This window comes from Mirounga leonina, unplaced genomic scaffold (assembly GCF_011800145.1).
Source record: "Mirounga leonina isolate KUSES-001 unplaced genomic scaffold, KU_Mleo_1.0 Mir_170, whole genome shotgun sequence".
In the NCBI taxonomy this organism is placed as follows: Eukaryota; Metazoa; Chordata; class Mammalia; order Carnivora; family Phocidae; genus Mirounga; species Mirounga leonina.
This window is the reverse complement of record NW_023270433.1, coordinates 7,189,631-7,209,238: the sequence shown is the minus strand read 5'-3', so window position 1 is coordinate 7,209,238 and position 19,608 is coordinate 7,189,631. Positions and strand designations below refer to the sequence as shown.

Here is a 19,608-nt window from a genome sequence, read left to right as displayed (position 1 = left end):
CGGGTCACAGTGCACCCAGGCTTACGGCTGGTCACCAGCCACAGGCTAGTTACTGGTTCACGCTGTGAGGGAGGACAAGGACCCCACAGGGTGCAGTGGGGGCAGGGAAGCTTTTCTGGAACAAGCGACGTTTAAGGAGAGCCCTGCAGGGTGGTTAGAAGATAGGCAGTAGGTGCCGGGGAAGAAGGCGTGTGGGATCACGAGTGAAAGCCCCAAGGGAGGAGTTTGCGACTGGGAATTGGAAAGTGGGCCATAGTGAGGAGACGGGTGGGCAGAGGGCAGGGGTGCCATGGAGGTTGGCAGGGGCCATTCTTAGCAGTCGCTTTGAGGAGTTTGCATTGAGGGGCCATGGAAGGGTTTTCAAAGCAGGGAGTGGTGGGGCCAGACGTGGCTCCAGGGTGAAGAATGCATGGGACGGCTCAAAAGCGGATCTGAAGGTGGTGGTTACGAGACTGTGGTGAAGGCTGGGGACAGAGGTGATGCTAAGTGGCTGAGAGGCAAGCAGGGCCACGGCTGGCATAATGTCAGCTGAGATGAAGGCCCTGCTCTGGTGCCCAGGTGCCCTTCCAGGAGCCTCCCTCCCCCTCCCCCACTGTTCCCTGACCAGGAGATGAGCCTCGCAGGGCATTGTGAGGCGAGCCTCAGAGCTCTGAGCGGGCCGGGGCCTGGGAGGGCTCACAGAGCACTATTCTCTCTGGCCCCAGGCTTCAGAAGAAACACCTCCAGCAGGAGAAGGAGTGCCTCATGTCCAAGCTGGTAGAAGCTGAAATGGATGGGGCGGCTGCTGCCAAGCAAGTCATGGCCTTGAAGGATACTATCGGGAAGCTGAAGACGGTAGGTGGCAGGCAGAACCACCCAGCCCTGGGACTGGGCCCAGATGCAGGCAAGTTGCAAGCTAGGGAGGGGTCTTTACGCAGTCATCAGGCTGACTTTATGACATCTCCAGGCCAGGGGAGGGCACACTTAACTCCTCAGCCCCCACCCCCACTCTCACTTCCAGGGCCTGATCCTCGAGGATGACCTCTGGTGGCCAGGGTCTCTGAGGAGACCTCATCATGGGTCTCCTGGGATCACAGTGAGTCAAGGCCTAAGTCTGATTCCTGCAAGTGTCAGCCACAGTTTGATTCCTGCGAGTTATCAGCCACCAGGTGTCGTCCTCTTCCTCTTCCTCCAGGAAGCCTGCCCTAACTGCACTTGCCTACCCTGAGCTCCCCAGCCCTTCTCCCCACTTGTTGCTCTCAGCTGACTCAGCTCCTGCCCCCGTCCTTCCAGGTTCATCTCCTCTGGGAAGCCTGCCTTTGACCCCTGTGGTCCTGTACACAGCCAAGGGCTTCTTATTGGGCCTCCCGGCACCAGCACCTCTTAAGAGGGGCCTGCCTCTGCCGCCTCCTCCCTTCTCCCCGTGTACCTTGTAAGACTGCCTGCTGTCTTCCAGGAGAAACAAATGACCTGCACGGACATCAACACCCTAACGAGGCAGAAGGAACTTCTCCTGCAGAAGCTGAGCACATTTGAAGAGACCAACCGCACCCTCCGAGACCTGCTGAGGGAACAGCACTGTAAAGAGGTGAGCTCCTGGCCTCTGCAGGCTCATCTGCTCTGAGCCTCAGTTCCTCGTCTGTGACAAAAAGGTACTCTCCGTGCCCGACCTGAGAGGGCTGTAGAAAGATGTGACCAGTGTTCCCGTGAGGTGCTGGTCACCCGGCAGAGGGTGCTGCCTTCATTGTTGAAGCTGGGGCTGGTGGCGCGGGAAGGAGCTGAGGCATCAGGGGGAGGCCCGGCCCTTGGTTAAACAGAGGATGGCTCGGGGCTGGCAGACGCCAACTGTAGGGTAGCGCTCTGTTTTCTTAAAAGATGGGTTCCTAATGATGTTCTGTATTAGCAAATGATTCTGGAAAGACCAACGGTATAAATAGCTGTCTCCCTGTTGGGCTCAAACCAGAGACCATAGTATGGTGTTTTGTTTTTTGTTTTTTTAGCATTGTCAACTTCTTGTTTGGATTTTTAAAAAATTAGCATTTAACATTTTTATTTAATTGCTTCTCGGCTTTTTGGCTAAATTCAAGTGTAGTATCTGTTCTTGTCAGTTTAATATTTTTATTCATTTAATGTTTTTTAAAAGCATTTATTTATTTATTTATTAGAGAGAGGGAGAGCCCAGACGGAGAGGGAGAAGCAGACTCCCCACTGAGCAGGGAGCCCAACGCAGGGCTCGATCCCAGGACCCTGAGATCATGACCTGAGCTGAAGGCAGACGCTTAACTGACTGAGCCACCCAGGCGCCCCTATTTAATTTTTTTTTAAGTGGGCTCCACACCTGACGTGGGGCTCGAACTCAAAACGATCAAGAGTCACATGCTCTACCAATGGAGCCAGCCAAGCGCCCCCAGAAATTAGTATTTAAATAAGTAGTATAAAACCGTGTGCGCCCCAGCCAGCTTTCCAAACAAAATCTTATCCAGGTAGTTAAATCCCTCTTGTGTCTCCTTTGGGGATAAGCTTATCAGAGGGATCCTTTATCTTCAATCTGATCATCTTTATCACTTACGTATACATGACATAATACAAACTTTACGTAAATGATATGGTTCCATGCGTATTATTCTGAGTTTTCTTTTTTCTTTTCTTTTTTTTTTTAAGATTTTATTTATTTATTTGACAGAGAGAGACACAGCGAGAGAGGGAACACAAGCAGGGGGAGTGGGAGAGGGAGAAGCAGGCTCCCCGCAGAGCAGGGAGCCCGATGCGGGACTCGATCCCAGGACCCTGGGATCATGACCTGAGCTGAAGGCAGTTGCTTAACCAACTGAGCCACCCAGGCGCCCCTGAGTTTTCTTTTTTCACTCAATATATTTTTTTCAAAGATTTATTTGAGAGGACGAGAGAGAGGGAGAGAGCAAGCAGGGGGAGGGACAGAAGGAGAGGGAGAGAGAATCCCAAGCAGACTCCCTGTTGAGCAGGGCCCTACGCGGAGCTCGATCTCAGGACCCTGAGATCATGACCTGAGCCAAAACCAAGAATCAGACGCTTAACTGACAGAGTCACCCAGGCGCCCCCACTCAGTATTTTTGAGATTCATCCACTTTTATCCCTGAGGACTAAGGTAGTTAATTTTCACTGCTATGTTCCATTTTAATGACTACCACAATGACTACCTTTCTTCTGTTGATGGAAACATATTTTCAGTTTGCTTTTACAAGCTGTGTTATTTTGGGTCTTCATGTACACTATCCTGGTATACCCAAGAGTTTCTAGAATATATTTCTATCAGTTTTATTAGTTACAGCTAAATTACTCTCTTAAAATCATTAATACCTGTTTAATGTCTGGCTCAGTGTTCTTGGGTGGGCAATTTTTAACCTCTCTCGGTCTTAGTTTCCCACCTGTAAAATGGGAATAGCATCTTCCATATGGCATCATGTGAGGACATGGATGAGGAGGGAGTGTCATACTGCTTAGCACCCAGTAGGTGTTTGGTGTGTGGTAGGTGGTAGGTGCTGCTGCTGTTTGTCCTGGGACCGTGGCCCCCCAAAACCTCTTCTACCCAGTTTTTTCCATTTTGACCCCTTAGCTTCTACTGTCCTGGAATCCTAGAATCTCCCATTGGAGATGAAGGGTCAGCCAATTTGGACTCCCACCCACAGCAGGTGCTCCACGTTTGGTCCAGGTTCTCATTTCCTCCTGCCCATGTGGCACTTGGGACGGGGCCCCTCACCTCGGTGCTTGCTAGGAACACTCAGTGGAGTCCGTTGGCTTAGGGCCCAGCTCTGCCATTTCCAGCTCTGTGATCTTGCGCAGCTCACCTCACTTCTCCCAGCCTCCATCTCCTCTTAAAAATTGGGGTGGTGGTAGTACATGGCTCCTTAGAATGGGGGATTTGGTGCGACTGTGTTAATTTGTGTAGTGTCCCCTTGGAAGCTCAGAAGACATGGCATTAAAGGGCAGTGGGAGCCCCATCAGGCCTAAGCTTTCATCCTGTGTTTGCCTCCCTGTTGCTGGAGAAACCACAATGCTGGCTTCTCACCGCTCCCTGTCTTGTCCTGGCTTGTGAAGGGAACCTGTGAGCCTGAGAGGGAAAGGGAGGGCGAGCCCCCCTCTAGGGAAGAATACAGAAGGTTCACAGACTCAGCCTGTTGGGAAGATGGGCAAGGGGAGCAGCAGTTGGGGGAAGAGGGAACTCAATGGCTGATAAACATATGAGTAGTTAGAAAAATGCAAGCTAAAACAGCAGGAGTCTTGCTGGCAAAGACTGGCCTGCCGCCCAGGGCCCTCCTGTTCTGCCTGTGGCCATGCACATCCACGCAGGCATTTTGTAGGTCATTTCAGCTCACAAACCTGGCCCAGTCATTCCTCCTCTTGGTATCAACCCTATAAAGACACTTACTCGGGCCCAGCCCAGCACCGTACATTGCTACAATGTTTGCAGTTGTGCAACCTGATGATGAACAGCCCCATTGCCCAGAGGCTATGCATGGGGAGAGGTTAAAAATGTAGAGTCATGCTGGAGAAAAGGCAGATTAGTGGTTGCTGGGGGCTGGGGGAGGGGGACAAAGAGATTACTTCAACAGGTACAGGCTTTCCTGTGGGATGATGAAAATGTTCTGGAATTAGCGAGTAGTGATGGTTGCAGAACATTGTGAACGTACTATATGCCACTGAATTTTACACTTAAAAAATGGTAAAAGTGGCAAGGTTTATGTTTTGTTTTCTAAGATTTTATTTATTTGAGAGAGAACGTGCAAGCACAAGTTGCGGAGGGGGAAGGGCAGAGGGAGAGGCAGACTCCCTGCTGTGCAGGGAGCCCAATGTGGGGCTCAATCCCAGGAACCTGAGCCGAAGGCAGAAGCTTAACGACTGAGCCACCCAGGCGCCCCTGGCAAGGTTTATGTTATGAATGTTTAACCACAATTAAATTAATAATGCAATATGCCAAAAACCATTGAGTTGTGCATTTTAAATGGGTGATTTGTGATGGTATCTGAATTTTCATCTCAATAAAGGTTTGGGTTTTTTTTTTTTTGTTTTATTTATTTTTTTGTCAGAGAGAGAGAGAGAGAGAGAACAAGCAGGGGGAGCAGCTGGCAGAGGGAAAAGCAGGCTCCCTGCCGAGCAGGGAGCCCGATGCAGGGCTCGATCCCAGGACTCCGGGACCATGACCCGAGCCGAAGGCAGCCGCTTAACGACTGAGCCACCCAGGCATCCCTGTTTGTTTGTTTTTATTATTTATTTATTTATTTATTTATTAAAGATTTTATTTATTTATTTGAGAGAGAGAATGAGACAGAGAGAGCATGAGATGGAGGAGGATCAGAGGGAGAAGCAGACTCCCTGCTGAGCAGGGAGCCTGATGCAGGACTCGATGCCAGGACTCCAGGATCATGACCTGAGCCGAAGGCAGTCAGTCGCTTAACCAACTGAGCCACCCAGGCGCCCCCTGTTTGTTTGTTTTTAAAGATTTTATTTATTTATTTGACAGAGACACAATGAGAGAGAGGGAACACAAGCAGGGGGAGAGGCGGAGAGGGAGAAGCAGGCTTCCTGCTGAGCAGGGAGCCCGATGCTGGGCTTGATCCTAGGGCCCTGGGATCATGACCTGAGCCGAAGGCAGACGCTTAGTGACTGAGCCACCCAGGTGCCCCGGTTTGTTTGTTTGTTTTTGTTTTTTAAAGATTTTATTCATTCATTCACTTATTTGTTTTTTAAGATTTTATTTATTTGACAGAAGAGATAGCGAGACCAGGAACACAAGCAGGGGGAGTGGGAGTGGGAGAGGGAGAAGCAGGCTTCCTGCCGAGCAGGGAGCCCAATGCGAGGCTCGATCCCAGGACCCTGGGACCATGACCCAAGCTGAAGGCAGACGCTTAACGACTGAGCTACCCAGGCACCCCGAGGTTTTTTTAAATTTTTGAGTAATCTCAAGAGTCATTCACTCCACCCCCTGAGCCAGCCAGGTGCTTCTCAATTAAGCTGTTTTTAAAAAATCAAGTAATCCGGGGGTGCCTGGGTGGCTCGGTCGGTTAAGCATCCGCCTTCGGCTCAGGTCAGGGTCCCGGGGTCCTGGGATCGAGCCCTGCATTGGGCTCCCTGGTCAGCGGAGAGCCTGCTTCTCTGTCTCCCTCTGCCTGCTGCTCTGCCTACTTGTCCTCTCTATCTCTCTGTCAAATAAATAAATAAAATCTTTAAAAAAAAAAAACTTAAGAAAAAAATCAAGTCTTTGGGGCGCCTGGGTGGCTTAGTCGATTGAACATCTGCCTTTAGCATGGTCCTGACCAAGCCCTGCGTCAGGCTCCCCACTCGGCGGGGAGTCTGCTTCTCCCTCTGCCCTTCACCCTGCTTGTGCTCGTTCTTTCTCACAAATAAATAAATAAAATCTTTAAAAAAAAAATTTAAAAATCAAGTAGTAGCACAAAAACATAATATGTTAACCGTTTTGGTAAAACCACCCATAGATCCTTCCCCCCGCCCCCAGGCCCCAAAAGATACTGTTTCTCTAGGTGTAGCTATATATAAATGCATAGAGAAAGGGTGGGCAGGACATTCATCAAACTAAACACTGGAATGGGGTTTGGAGGTGGATTGAGGGGACTTTAGCATTACTGGTTCACTGAATATTTTATAATGAGATTGCAATTTATTTATGACTCTTATAATTGGAAATACAAATTTTGGAAAAGGAAGAGAATCCAGAAGGGATGTAGACATCTGGGTTCATTGCTTAACCACTTGGCTCTCGCTGTGCCTTTCCTTGAAGGATTCAGAAAAGCTGATGGAGCAACAAGGAGCACTACTCAAACGGCTGGCGGAGGCGGACTCAGAGAAAGCGGTAACACAGCGCCCCCTGCCGGCTCTAGTGGTTTACGGGCGACAGTACACAGAGCAGCAGGCCCAGTGCCGCCGCGCCGGCGCCTCGCTCTGACGTTTGTTTGGGTCTTAATATCATGATCTGTAAGATGGGCCGATGTCCCCTATCCTGCCTGCTCCACTGGGTTTGTCTAGTTGATCACTTGGGAGCTTGAACACACAACATGAGGGATATTGCCGCCGCTGCTGGGTTTATTAACTATCAGAGGCTGTTACTTGAATTGCCTTATTTGTATTATGGATTAAAAGCCATCAAAAGGTTCAGACTTTTTACTCAGCAATTCCAGTTCTAGGAATCTCTCCCAAGGCAGCACACTCCAAAGTCTGGTTCATGGAACCCTAAGTTCCTCACGATGTGAATGGGTGCCAGAAACAAAAGAAGGGAGTGATGCGAGGCCAGGTAAATTGGGAAATGACTGGCTGGCCTGTACAAAAGTTCACTGGGTTAACTCCAAAACCTTTTGGAGGACTTGAGGTATTAGTGCCCACGTGAGTCTCCAAGAGAGAAGGAAGATGGAGGCCACAGTTCCCAAGGTGTGGCCCTTGGCTCTTAGAGCCTCTCCGAATACCACAGTGGGAGATTTGGCAATGAAGGGGATAATGCCTAAATCTGTATCCCCAACTTGAAAGGCTAGGAATCAAATCATGATACACCAGTAAATTGAAACTGTGAGCTGCTATTTCAAAAGAAGTAGAAGATATAATCACATTACGGTAAATGTTGTGGGATTGTACGTATGGAACAACATACGCATAAGACTTTTTTTTTTTTTAAAGATTTTATTCATTTGTTTGAGAGAGAGAGAATGAGAGCGAGCACATGAGAGGGGGGGGAGGGTCAGAGGGAGAAGCAGACTCCCCGCCGAGCAGGGAGCCCGATGCGGGACTCGATCCTGGGACTCCAGGATCATGACCTGAGCTGAAGGCAGTCGCCTAACTGACTGAGCCACCCAGGTGCCCCTGCATAAGACTTTTTAATGTGTTTTAACAGTGGTTCTTTTGGCTGGGGGACTATGGGGATTCTTTTTTTTTTATTATGGGGATTCTTTAGCATTTTTTTGTTTTTCATTGTTTTCCACAGCTAACATTACTTTATTTATTTATTTTTAACATTTATTTACTGGAGAGAGTGAGAGCGCATGTGTGAGTTGGAGGAGGGGCAGAGGGAGAGAATCTTGAAGCCGACACCCCGCTGAGTACAGAGCCTGCTGAGGGGCTCATTTCCACAACCGTGAGGTCATGACCTGAGCTGAAAGCAAGAGTCAGACACTTAACTGAGTCACCCAGGCACCCCTATTTATTTATTTTTTAATTATTATTATTTTTTAAGTAGTCTCCATGGCATGGGGCCCAACACGGGGCTTGAACTCACGACCCTGAGATTAAGACCTGAGCTGAAATCAGGAGTCGGACACTTAACCGACTGAGCCACCCAGGCGCCCCTCACATTATTTTAAATTGCAAGATCAATACCTGTCTGTCGTCTTAAATATTTAATACAGATGTTGGGTGCTTCCTGTCAGGATCTCTGTGACATGGGCTGGTGTGTTCTGGACCTTGGGCCCTAGTGGCCAGGCACTCACAGGAGTGGCTGTCCCCCCCTCCACCCCGGGCCCGGCTTCTTTGCCCTTTCCCGGGAGTTCATGACTGTGTGTGTTCTCTCTAGCGCCTGCTGTTACTCCTGCAAGACAAAGACAAGGAGGTAGAAGAGCTACTCCAGGAAATACAATGTGAGAAGGTACCATCCCTGACAGTTCCTCCTTACGAGCTAGTAGAGCTTCGTGTGTAGAGTGTGCACTGGAACTGGAAACATGCGTTCACATGCTGGCTCTGTCGCTTTGTCCATCTCTCCAAAGGCTCAAGCAAAGACAGCGTCCGAGCTTTCTAAATCCATGGAGTCCATGCGTGGGCATTTGCAGGCACAGCTCCGGTGCAAAGAGGCAGAGAACAGTCGCCTGTGCATGCAGATCAAGGTACCTGCCGGCGCTGCAGGTGGGGAAGGAGGGGCCGGGGCATGGCAGTCCCAGGGCGGTGAGCCACACTCAGGAAGGCTTTGCCCCGACGGTTTATGGGGTGCTTGCTGCCAATGCCCTCCTGCTTCAGAGAGACTCTGGGACAGTGGCAAGAGCAGTGGACCCTGGAGGCCCTGGGTGCCCTTCCCTGCAGTGATCGGGTTTGGTGCCTTGACCCAGCCAATCACTTAATCCCTTAGGCCCTCGGGTCTTGTAACTCCCCCCCGGGGAGGGAGTGGTCTCAAATGCTGCTTGCCCGGGCGAGCCAGGGACCCTCTGAGGTCACGGCTCTGCTGAGTGACTGAGAGATACTTCGGACCACAGTACTGGGAGTTGAAGGAAGATTTCGAAAAGAGAGTACTGTCCTAACATTCAGACCCAGTGGGTTCAGCGATCTGGAGAGGTGCCATGGGGCGCTGGGAATAGCCCCTGTCCCTGGCCTGCATTCGGAGAGCTCTGAGCCCCTACACAGTTGGTGACCCATTTTCTTTCTCCCTCTTCCTCACCCCTTCTTTCTGCTGGTCCCCTTTCCCCTCTCTCCTCTTCACTCTTGTTTCTCTCCACCCCCCCCACCTGCTTTTGGCCCTCCCCTCCCAGAACCTGGAGCGCAGTGGGAACCAGCACAAGGCAGAAGTGGAGGCCATCATGGAGCAGTTGAAGGAATTAAAGCAAAAGGGAGACCGAGATAAAGAAACCTTAAAGAAGGCCATCCGAGCCCAGAAGGAACGAGCTGAGAAGAGTGAGGAGTATGCTGAGCAGCTGCACGTGCAACTTGCTGACAAGGTGGGGGGCCTTCCCTGAGGGCGGCCGGGGGTGGAGGCTGGCAGCGCTGGCTGGGCTGTGATCAGAGGGATGCTGATGGTGGAAAGGGTGACTGTGCTGGGGGAAGGGGAGGCAGTGGGTGAGTAAAGGGGTAAAAGGGTGAAAGCAGGGTGGGCGGCTGGCTGGAGACGCTGGAGGGGACAGTTGAGCCTGCGTCAATATCGTACGTGGGAATGGTGGTTAAGGAAGGACGTGCAAGTAAAGCGCATGTGTGGTTGCTGGAAATCTAGAAGCTACAGCTGGGTTCGGTCACCCTTGGACTGTGGGGGTGAGGAACCATCCAGGGTGAGCCCAGCACCCAGCTCCCTCGGCCTCAGCACTGTCACCGGGCTGACAGGCACTGTTGTCCCATGTTCCCAGGATCTTTATGTCGCTGAAGCTTTATCCACTCTGGAATCATGGAGGAGCCGCTACAATCAAGTTGTGAAAGACAAGGGAGACCTCGAGCTGGAAATTATCGTCCTGAACGAGTACGTGTGTTAGGAGAGGGCATGTGAGCTGAGGGAGGGAAGCGGGTGCACAGGTGGAAGGGGCCTGGCAATGTGAGGTGGGGCCCAGCGCCCTCATGGCTGCTGTGTGGTCTTGCCCGTCAGGGGCTGCACTGTGGAGGGGCCTGGCTTCTCTGCTCACAGAGGGCTGGGAGCTGCTGGAAATGGCCCTCTCTTCTCTCTGTTGTCTGCCCGGTGATAGCAGCTGTTTTGCCCAGCATTCGGTAGGTCAGAGTAGGGGGCAAAAGTGGTCTCAAGTGGTAGGGGACTGAACTCACACCTTTCTCGCCACTGGGGACCAGTGACTATTCAGACATGCTCAGTGTCACCTATAATCATGTATTCATTCATCTGAAAAATATTTATTGAGCATCTGCTCTATACCAGGCTGTGTGCTGGCCTTTAGGGTCACCACAGAGACAAGACAGATGCATTCCCTGCCCTCATGGAGTGAACCCTGTGCTCTAGTAGAAAACACCAGGCTACAGAGACCCGGACTCCCAGGGTTCTGGACCGGTCACAGGGTTGCTAGCTGAGGAAGTGTCTTTTGCTGGATTCAACTCAATTTAGCAAACATTCGGAGAATCTGCTATGTGTCGGGCCCTCTGCCAGGTGCTACCTTCCCAGGGTTCTCTGGTAGGAGAAAACAGATAATGAGGGTAGAAGGGTACATGGTACAGAGGAGGGGGATTGGGGAAGAGAGGCTCTGAGGAGGGTAGTCTCAACTGGGTTTCTAAGGGTGAGGAGGAATTTGCCGGCTAAACCAACATGATGTGTTTGCTTGGGCCTACTCTGTGCTTAGCACGTATTTGCTGAATGAACTGTAACTGATCATTCCTGAGAGCACACACTATGTCAAGGTTCTGTTTCGGGCCTGTGGTCAAGATAAGCATCTGTGAGCCCAAATGCTGCTGTGAGGCCACAGTCTCTGTTGCTGGACTACAGCCTGCTGAGTGATGGGGGGAGGGGAAGGGGGTCAGGGCACGTGAGCACATGATTTCTTTCCCTTTGTGCCGTATGCATTCACACGCGTGAATAAGGGAGAGGGATGTCTGGGGGTGTCCCTGACCACCCAGCCTGGGAGTTCTGTCCTAACTTGAAGACCTGCTGGGCTAAGAGATCCAAGGGGGATCATGGAGAGTTGGGAAGGGACCCCATCTCTGGTTCTTGTCTTCAGGGCGTGTCTTGGCTTCATGGGAGGATCAGAACACAGAAGGCTTCTGGAAGGGGGGGTATGGGACACAAATCTAAAGGCTGATAGAAGAGAAGGGGGTATGTGGGAACGCGCCAGGGCAGAGCGGGGCAGTGGAGTAGAGTGGAGAATGGGGAGCAGACAGGACACCAAGAGGTGGCCCTGGGGAGGAACACTTGGCCCCACTCCACACAAAGACCTGGCTTCTCAGAACCCATGTAAGGCTTCTCTTTGTCTGCTCTTTGTCTGCGACATTCTAGCCGGGTGACAGATCTCGTAAACCAACAACAAACGTTGGAGGAGAAGATGCGGGAAGATCGGGACAGCCTGGTGGAGAGATTACACCGGCAGACAGCCGAGTATTCCGCGTTCAAGCTAGAGAACGAGAGGCTGAAGGTCTGTAGTGAGAGTGGGCCCACACTGTGGGCATAGGGCAGCAGGGCCCCTGATGGGGCACTCCGGATGGCCCCCAGAAATGACTCAGGGGTCTTCAGAGGGCCTGGAGGCAGCGACCTGATTAAGAGGGCATGTGCTGGAGTCAGAAAGGCCTGGATTCGGGGTGCCTGGGTGGTTCAGCCAGTTAGGAGTCTGCCTTCAGCTCAGGTCATGATCTTGGGGTCCTGGGATCGAGCCCAACATCAGGCTCTCTGCTCAGCGGTGAGTCTGCTTCTCCTTCTCCCTCTCAAGTAAATAAAATCTTAAAAAAAGAAAGAAAAAGAAAGGCCTGGATCAAGTTCTGACCGCCTTTCACTAGCTGCAGGCTCTAGGCTAGGCGGTTTATCCTTTGTCACTGTGGTTTCTTGGAGGAAAGGAGGCTCTGATGAGAACGTGGTAATGTGTGTGAGACACTTAACATGAACACCCAGCCCGTGTGCGTGCAACACACCCGACTAGAGGTGGACACTGACTCCTGGGGGGCTGCTGCCCCCTTGATGTGCACCCATTCTCCCTAACGTCCCAACCTCCCAATAGTGAGTAGTTGTCTCTACTTTACAGAATAAGGAAACAGGCTTAGAGAGGGGTCACGTTTGTTGCCAGGATTTTGCCCCGGAAGTGTTGGCATTAAGATTTGAAGCCTGACCACTTGCTCCACACCCTCCCTGCACAGTAGAGGCAGAGGCACTGAGCAAGGTTCATGTTTCAGAGCCGGGTCGGATCTTTTTAGTGATCTGGACAGTCAAGTCTAGGTTTGTTTATTTTTTTATTTTTTTATTTTTATTTATTTATTTTTTTAAGGATTTTATTTATTTGACAGAGAGAGAGAAAGCACAAGTAGGCAGAACAGCAGGGAGAGGGAGAGGAAGAAGCAGGCTCTCCACTGAGCAGGGAGCCCGACGTGGGGCTCGATCCCAGGACCCTGAGATCATGACCCGAGCCGAAGGCAGCCGCTTAACCGACTGAGCCACCCAGGCGCCCCGGTTTATTTTTTTAAAGATTTTATTTTTAAGGGGCGCCTGGGTGGCTCAGTTGGTTAAGCGTCTGCCTTCAGCTCAGGTCATGATCCTGGAGTCCTGGGATCGAGCCCCACATTGGGCTCCCTGCTCGGCGGGGAGCCTGCTTCTCTCTCTGCCTGCCATTCCCCCTGCTTATGTTCTCTCTCTCTCTGTCAAATAAATAAAATCTTCAAAAAAAATTATTTATTTATTTAACAGACAGAAACACAGTGAGAGAGGGAACCAAGCAGGGGGAGCGGAAGAGGGAGAAGCAGGCTTCCCGCTGAGCAGGGAGCCAGATGCGGGGCTCGATCCCAGGACCCTGGGATCCTGACCTGAGCCGAAGGCAGACGCTTAACGACTGAGCCACCCAGGTGCCCCTAAAAAAAATTATTTTTAAGTAATTTCTACACCCAACATGGGACTTGAACTCACAACCCTGAGCTCAAGAGTCACATGCTCTACCGACTGAGCCAGCCAGGCACCCCTAGGTTTATTTTTTTTACTGCTTTATTTAAGTATGACATATGGAAAGGTACCCCATTCTAGACTTTTCACAAAGTGAACACGTTTTATCCATCATCCACCCTGATCCAAACCTTACTAGCATCCCAGTGACCTCACCCGCTTACAAACACCTGTGCCAAGGTGACTGTCGTCCTGACTTCAGTCAGCACAGGTCAGCTTGCCTGTTTTTGAATTCCATGCCTGGCTTTCATGCAGCGTTCTGTCTGTAAACGATCCATGCTGTGTGGCAGGTCTCAAGGTCCGTGCTGTCCAGTCTGCCGCTGTAGGATCACACCCTGCTACGTTTATCTCTCCTCTCAATGGACATTTGACTTGTCCAGTATCTTCATACATCTTCGCGTGCACCTATTTGGGGTATTTTTATAAGTTAAATACCTTGAGGTAGAATTGCAGGTCATTAGATGGTGAGCATAAATCCAGCTTTGGTAGATGTTGCCATAGAATAAGGCAGTTATACAAAGTTACACTGCCATCAGGGGTTTGGGAGAGGTAACAGTTGCTCCATGTCTCCTGGGGGACCCTTGGTATTGTCAGTCCTCACTGGAGACATTCTGGCGGGAGGGGCGGCCCCTCATTTGTTGTAGTGAGGTTGCTGGGAAATGAAAGGCGGCCTCCACGTCTAACAGGTGGTTAGGGGATCAGTTACAGTATGGATGCCTGTGGCATGTAATACAGTGTGGCCATTCAAAATGATGTTTGTAGAAGTATATTGTCTTAGATGATGTTCTCCAGGAAAAGTTTAAAACATTACAAAAATGTGATATAGAAGTGATGGTTTTTGTGAACTGGAGATACATATTTTTCCAGGTTTTTCCCCCCAATACTAATAGAGATATTCAAACACATACACATCCATTATTCTTTTTTTTTTATTAAAAGATTTTATTTATTCATTTGAGACACAGAGATACAGAGAGAGAGAGAGAGAAACCATGAGCAGGGAGAGAGGCAGAGGGAGAGGGAGAAGCAGGCTCCTCACTGAGCGAGGAGCCCGATGTGGGGCTCGATCCCAGGACCCTGGGATCATGACCTGAGCTGAAGGCAGACGCTTAACCATCTGAGCCACCCAGGTGCCCCCACATCCATTATTCTGCAGCTTGCTTTTCTCATTCACCCATATCTCATGGATATCTTTTTAGGTCAGGTTATTGTTTTGCTTTGTTTTGGTTTTGGTTTTTAGCTTTCTCTCTTTCAAATGACTGCAAATTGTTTTATTGAGATACCATGATTTCTTTTGTCCCATCTACTAAGGTGAGCATTTAAGTTGTAGGACATTTGTTGACCTGAGAAGTAGGTCAGGTAATTGTTACTTGCAAAAGCATGTTGCAAAGCAGTAAATACAATATAATCCTATTCCTGTTGAAAAAAAAAAATAAAGTATCTACTCAGCTACAGACAGATAGCCATAAAGCAAGGCATCAGGTTGGTTTTCCTTGGTGTTACCTCCATTTTCTTTTTCTTTTTTTCTTTTAAAGATTTTATTTATTTATTTGACAGAGAGAGAGAGACAGCGAGAGAGGGAACACAAGCAGGGGCAGTGGGAGAGGGAGAAGCAGGCTTCCCACTGATCACGAAGCCTGATGCGAGGCTCGATCCCAGGACCCTGAGATCATGACCTGAGCTGAAGGCAGATGCTTAACAACTGAGCCACCTAGGCGCCCCTTACCTCCATTTTCTTTTTTTTATTACCTCCATTTTCTTTAATGATTATGTATTGCTTTTGTAGTAAGGGCAAGAAAGCATAAGAGTTGCTTACTTGCATCTACAGTTGACCCTTGACACATGGGTTTGAATGGTGTGAGTCTACTTATATGTGGATTTTTTTTTATAAATACAGTTTAGTACTGTATTTTTTTATGATTTTCCTAACATTTTCTTTGCTTTAGCTTACTTTATTGTAAGAGTACAGTATATAATACATATACAAAATATGTGTTGATCAACTATATATGTTATTGGTAAGGCTTCTGGTCAACAGTAGGTTGTTAGTAGTTAAGTTCTGAGGGATTCAAAAGTTATAGGTGCATTTTCGATTGTGTGGGAGGTTGGTGGCCCTAAGCCCTCCATTCATTGTTCCAGGGTCAACTCTTTATTCACTTGAGTTGCCCTGGCACCTGTCTGAGGAAAACTGCTGGTGTGGGTTTGAGTAGGTGGGTCTTCCCTTGGCTGGCCCCTCGGAGTGAGAGGTGAGGGTGGGATTGCCGCCTGCTTTGGGAACCTTCTTGTGGGTTACTCACTAGCTGCCCCCTCCAGGCTAGCTTCGCCCCGATGGAGGACAAGCTCAATCAGGCGCACATCGAGGTACAGCAGCTGAAGGCGTCAGTTAAGAACTATGAAGGGATGATTGACAACTATAAGAGTCAGGTAGGCGGCTGCCCGGGACGTTGACCTCTCCCAGGAAGGGTTGGCTGTAAAGGTGTTTTTCACCGAAACTCTGCCCAATCCTTTGCTGGCCCCCAGGTGATGAAGACCAGATTGGAGGCTGATGAAGTGGCTGCCCAGCTGGAACGCTGTGACAAAGAGAACAAGATCCTTAAAGATGAGATGAACAAAGAGATTGAAGCGGTACTGCTCCCCTTCCTTGCTTTCTTCAGCCACCCAATCCCATGTCTGTCCCCCTTGGTTGCCTGTGAGTCTCCCAGATTTGGACCAGAAAGATTGACGAGTTTTCTCATTGCTGGGCTGGTCCACAGTACTGTGCACGTGCGCTCCCTCTCTCTCTCTCTCTCTCTGTTGCTTTATTCCTTTTCCTCCTGGTTTTTTCTTTCTTCAGTTTCCTTAAAATAATCTCTCCTCCTTAGATCATCAAAGTGGATTCAAATGCTCAGATCTGCCAGGTCTTAGAAGTTGCCTATTTCGTTCTGCTCAACCCAAAGATGTGCCTCCCCTCCCCTTTTCCCCAGAGAGCCTTATTCTAGAGATAACGGGATCATCTTAATATTAACCTAGGAGAAGGGCTGAGTCCAGGCCCAGCCACTCATCTGTTACATAGCCTTAGGCAAGTCTTTGCCCCATCCAGTCCTCAGCCTCCTTGTTAACACAAGCATGGACTAAATCAGAGAGCTCTGACCTGTAGCATTAGGATTGCCTTCCTAGGGGCATTGGAGTTAGACTGGACCTTAATCCTGGCTCTGTCAGTTTCTAGCTGAGCAACCTTAGGTAAATGACTTTGCTCCAAGATCCTTAGAGCCCTTGTATTGGGAAAACAGCCCCCACTTTATAGGTCGTTGTATGAATTAATTGAGAGAGCCCTTTGCAGGGGGGGGGGAGGCGGGGGGGGGGGCTAGGGGCCTGGTGTTTGCTATGTGATTGCCATTGTTATTCAATGACTAAAGGAGTGGCAGGCTCAAGGGCTATTTGGGGTCAAGTGTGTCCCTCAGAGAACAGCTGGAGGGGAGGCCTGTGGGGAGGGCAGGCCACATTCCTGCCTGTGGTTCTCACAGGACCCTTTTCCGGGGACTGAGGGCGGCCCTGCCCTAACTCCAAAGGACTCTGCCTGGCCCCACCAGCAGCAGGGCCCTTCCCAATGGTGGGCTTTTCTCTCCCACTCCAGGCCCGTAGGCAGTTCCAGTCCCAGCTGGCTGACCTGCAGCAGCTGCCCGACATCCTCAAGATCACGGAGGCTAAGCTGGCAGAGTGCCAAGACCAGCTGCAGGGCTATGAGAGGAAGAACATTGACCTCACAGCCATCATATCAGATCTGCGCAGCCGGGTAAGGGACTGGCAGAAAGGGTCCCACGAACTGGCGCGAGCAGGGTCCCGCTTACCAAGATGAGCTGCACACCCCCCCCAAGGGAGGACCACTTCCTTTTTCTTGGCTGCCGCTTTCTGAAAGGAGTGAGCTATCATCAGTGCTGTGAAATAAAAGTCTGGTGTGCCAAATGCCTTGTGTTTGCACAAAGTGATTGTAGTTATAGGAGCCGCCACTGTCCTGTGTTGCCCGCCCCCCGGTGCTCTAAGTCTCCTCCGCTCTGCGGCTGCGCTCGGCCCCCGGGGAGACACCCAGCCCTCCGAGTGCTCTTTCCCAACTTTCTCTTGCTTTAGCTGCCTTGCCCTACTCTTAGCTCCATTGCCTGAGGTTCTGACCCCAGAGAGGGCTCCCTTCCTCCCAGAAGCAGTCTGCCTCTGGGTTACTGGAATCCTGCCGACGGTGGAAGAAACTATGTGCCTCTCATCTGCAGTGGGACCTTGGGTGAGGCCCTTCCCTTCTCCTGACCTGCTACCTTGTAATAATAAAAGTAGCTGTCGTTTCTTGAGCACAGACTTTGCGCTCCAGTATTGTCTCACGTAATTCTCCCAGGAACGTTAAGATGTAGATACTATTTTCCCCCATTTTCCAGAAGGCAGCCCAAGGCATAGGGGCATAATTTCCCGAGGTCACAGAGCTGATACTTAATGAACAGGGTTTGGAACCCAGCCAGCTCCATCTGCTTCCCAAGCCCGTGTTCTCAGTCCTCTTAAGTTGCCTACCCTCTCTTGAACCTGAGCATTCTGAGGGCCTTTCGAGCCTGGTATCTGAGGCTTCTGCATACAGCAGCCCTCTGGATAACCTCTCAAACTCGCCAGCCTGAAAGACTTGCTGGGTTTCCTGTTGCCTTGCGTGCACTTGTCCCCATTCAGTGGGAGAATGAAATCAGCGGTGCCAGCAATGTAACTGGTAAAGCGCCGTGGCACGTCATGTGGGCCAGTTAAACCCACCAGCTGCTTCCGCCCTCTCATGTCTGCCCTGGATCCCATTGAGTGGCTTCTCCTGATCAAGAAAGCATCACCGTGGTTCATCGGGATCAAACCTGGCTTCTCTTCGTATGGGAAAAGCCTTCACGGGAGTTGGGCCTAACCTGTCCCTCCTCTCCTCTCTCCTCCAGGTTGTGCGTTGAGACTTGGATGCCTGCTGAGGGCAGCATGCCCCTCTCCTGGGTGTGGATGACAGGTCCTAGGGGGAAGGGAGGGCTGCACCGGGAAGTTCCTTCATAAACAGGTCTGTGTTCCTGTCATTTTAGATCGAACATCAGGGGGACAAGCTGGAGATGGCAAGAGAGAAACATCAGGCTTCCCAGAAGGAAAATAAACAGCTGAGTCTGAAGGTGGATGAACTGGAGAGGTTAGAGGCACTTGGTCTCATCTCTGTCCTCTTCCTAGGACCTGAGACTTTCAGCCACTTAGCTGCTTTGGGCTTAGTGTGCAGAAGTGTTTGAGGGACTCAAGGCCCTGGAAGGTACAGGGCAGACCTCAGAGGAAAAGCTGCTTCCATTGCAGTGGTAAGCATTGTGGGAGAGAGGAAGGCGGTCTCCTGACCGGGGGATGCTCCAGAACAGTGTGGTCACGTTCAGACCACCCACAGGCTCCACCGACCAAAAAGGCACACTTCACCCAGCAAACCAGCAGGACCAGTATGCGGCTGTTGGGGGGGGCATCCCCCCCTTCACAATTTGCTCTTTGTTTCTGACCCTCCTTCCCCAAGACCTTTCTGATCTGATTCTTCTGTTACATACGGACTGTTGGAGGTAGTCCCGGGAAGAGTACAGCTTTTAGAATCAGAAGCCCTGGCCTTGGGTCTCAGCTTGGCCACTTGTATTGTGATCTTGAGCAAATCCTTGAACCCTTTTGAGCCTCTGTTTACTCATCTTGAGAAGGGGATCAAGGGAGGGATAAGAATCTAGCTCATGAGGTTATTTTAAGTCTTCCATGAGGCCTTCCTCAAAGGCCTTAACACATTAGTTGCTATTATCCGCCCCCCGCTTTTTTTTAAGTATACTCCATGCCCAACATGGGGCTTGAGCTCGCGACCCTGAGATCAAGAGTTGCACGCTCTACCGACTGAGTCAGCCAGGCGCCCCTACTATTATCCCAATTTTAAATATGAGGAAACTGAGCATGGAGAAAGGTAAAGTGACTTGCCCAAGGTGACACAGCTGGTATCTGGCAAAGCTGTGACGTAGGCCCCTGACTCTCCTCTGGAGCTTTTAAGCGTCTGTAAAATGAGGGCCGGAGCCTTAGTTTCAGAGCTGAAAGGCCTGGAGCCCTGGGATGCCATGACTGCCCAGGTGGCTCATGCAGCCTGCATGCTGGGACCTGGGCAAGCAGGTCTCCTGGGCCCTGCCACCGCTCTGCTCTGCTGGCCTCCAGTGTGCAGCTGGACTTAGCAGGACTTACAGAGCTTTCAACTGGAAGATGTTCTGGAAGTGCACTGGGGACCACGTGTGCATATCAGAATGGTCACTGCAGCCCGTGGTGGCTCACATCCGCGCTAGAGCGGTCCAGCTGAAGTCCCT

The 19,608-nt window shown here is 50.6% G+C and overlaps 1 protein-coding gene and 1 non-coding gene across 4 annotated transcripts in view; both read left to right on the top strand.

Moving 5' to 3' along the window:
* The window catches only part of ODF2 (outer dense fiber of sperm tails 2), a 33,535-nt gene that overhangs the window by 10,900 nt on the left and 3,027 nt on the right, over positions 1-19,608 (top strand). For all 3 annotated transcript variants that reach the window (XM_035015700.1, XM_035015699.1, XM_035015701.1), the window contains exons 7-18: positions 705-834; positions 1,436-1,567; positions 6,752-6,823; positions 8,528-8,599; positions 8,718-8,834; positions 9,471-9,656; positions 10,056-10,165; positions 11,636-11,771; positions 15,590-15,700; positions 15,797-15,901; positions 16,890-17,048; positions 18,337-18,437. In XM_035015700.1, coding sequence (XP_034871591.1) covers positions 705-834; positions 1,436-1,567; positions 6,752-6,823; positions 8,528-8,599; positions 8,718-8,834; positions 9,471-9,656; positions 10,056-10,165; positions 11,636-11,771; positions 15,590-15,700; positions 15,797-15,901; positions 16,890-17,048; positions 18,337-18,437 — 1,431 coding nt within the window. The remainder of the gene's footprint in view (positions 1-704; positions 835-1,435; positions 1,568-6,751; positions 6,824-8,527; positions 8,600-8,717; positions 8,835-9,470; positions 9,657-10,055; positions 10,166-11,635; positions 11,772-15,589; positions 15,701-15,796; positions 15,902-16,889; positions 17,049-18,336; positions 18,438-19,608) is intronic.
* Positions 2,036-2,222, top strand: LOC118018259. Its single transcript, XR_004681345.1, has one exon. It is a non-coding gene; the product is annotated as a U2 spliceosomal RNA (small nuclear RNA).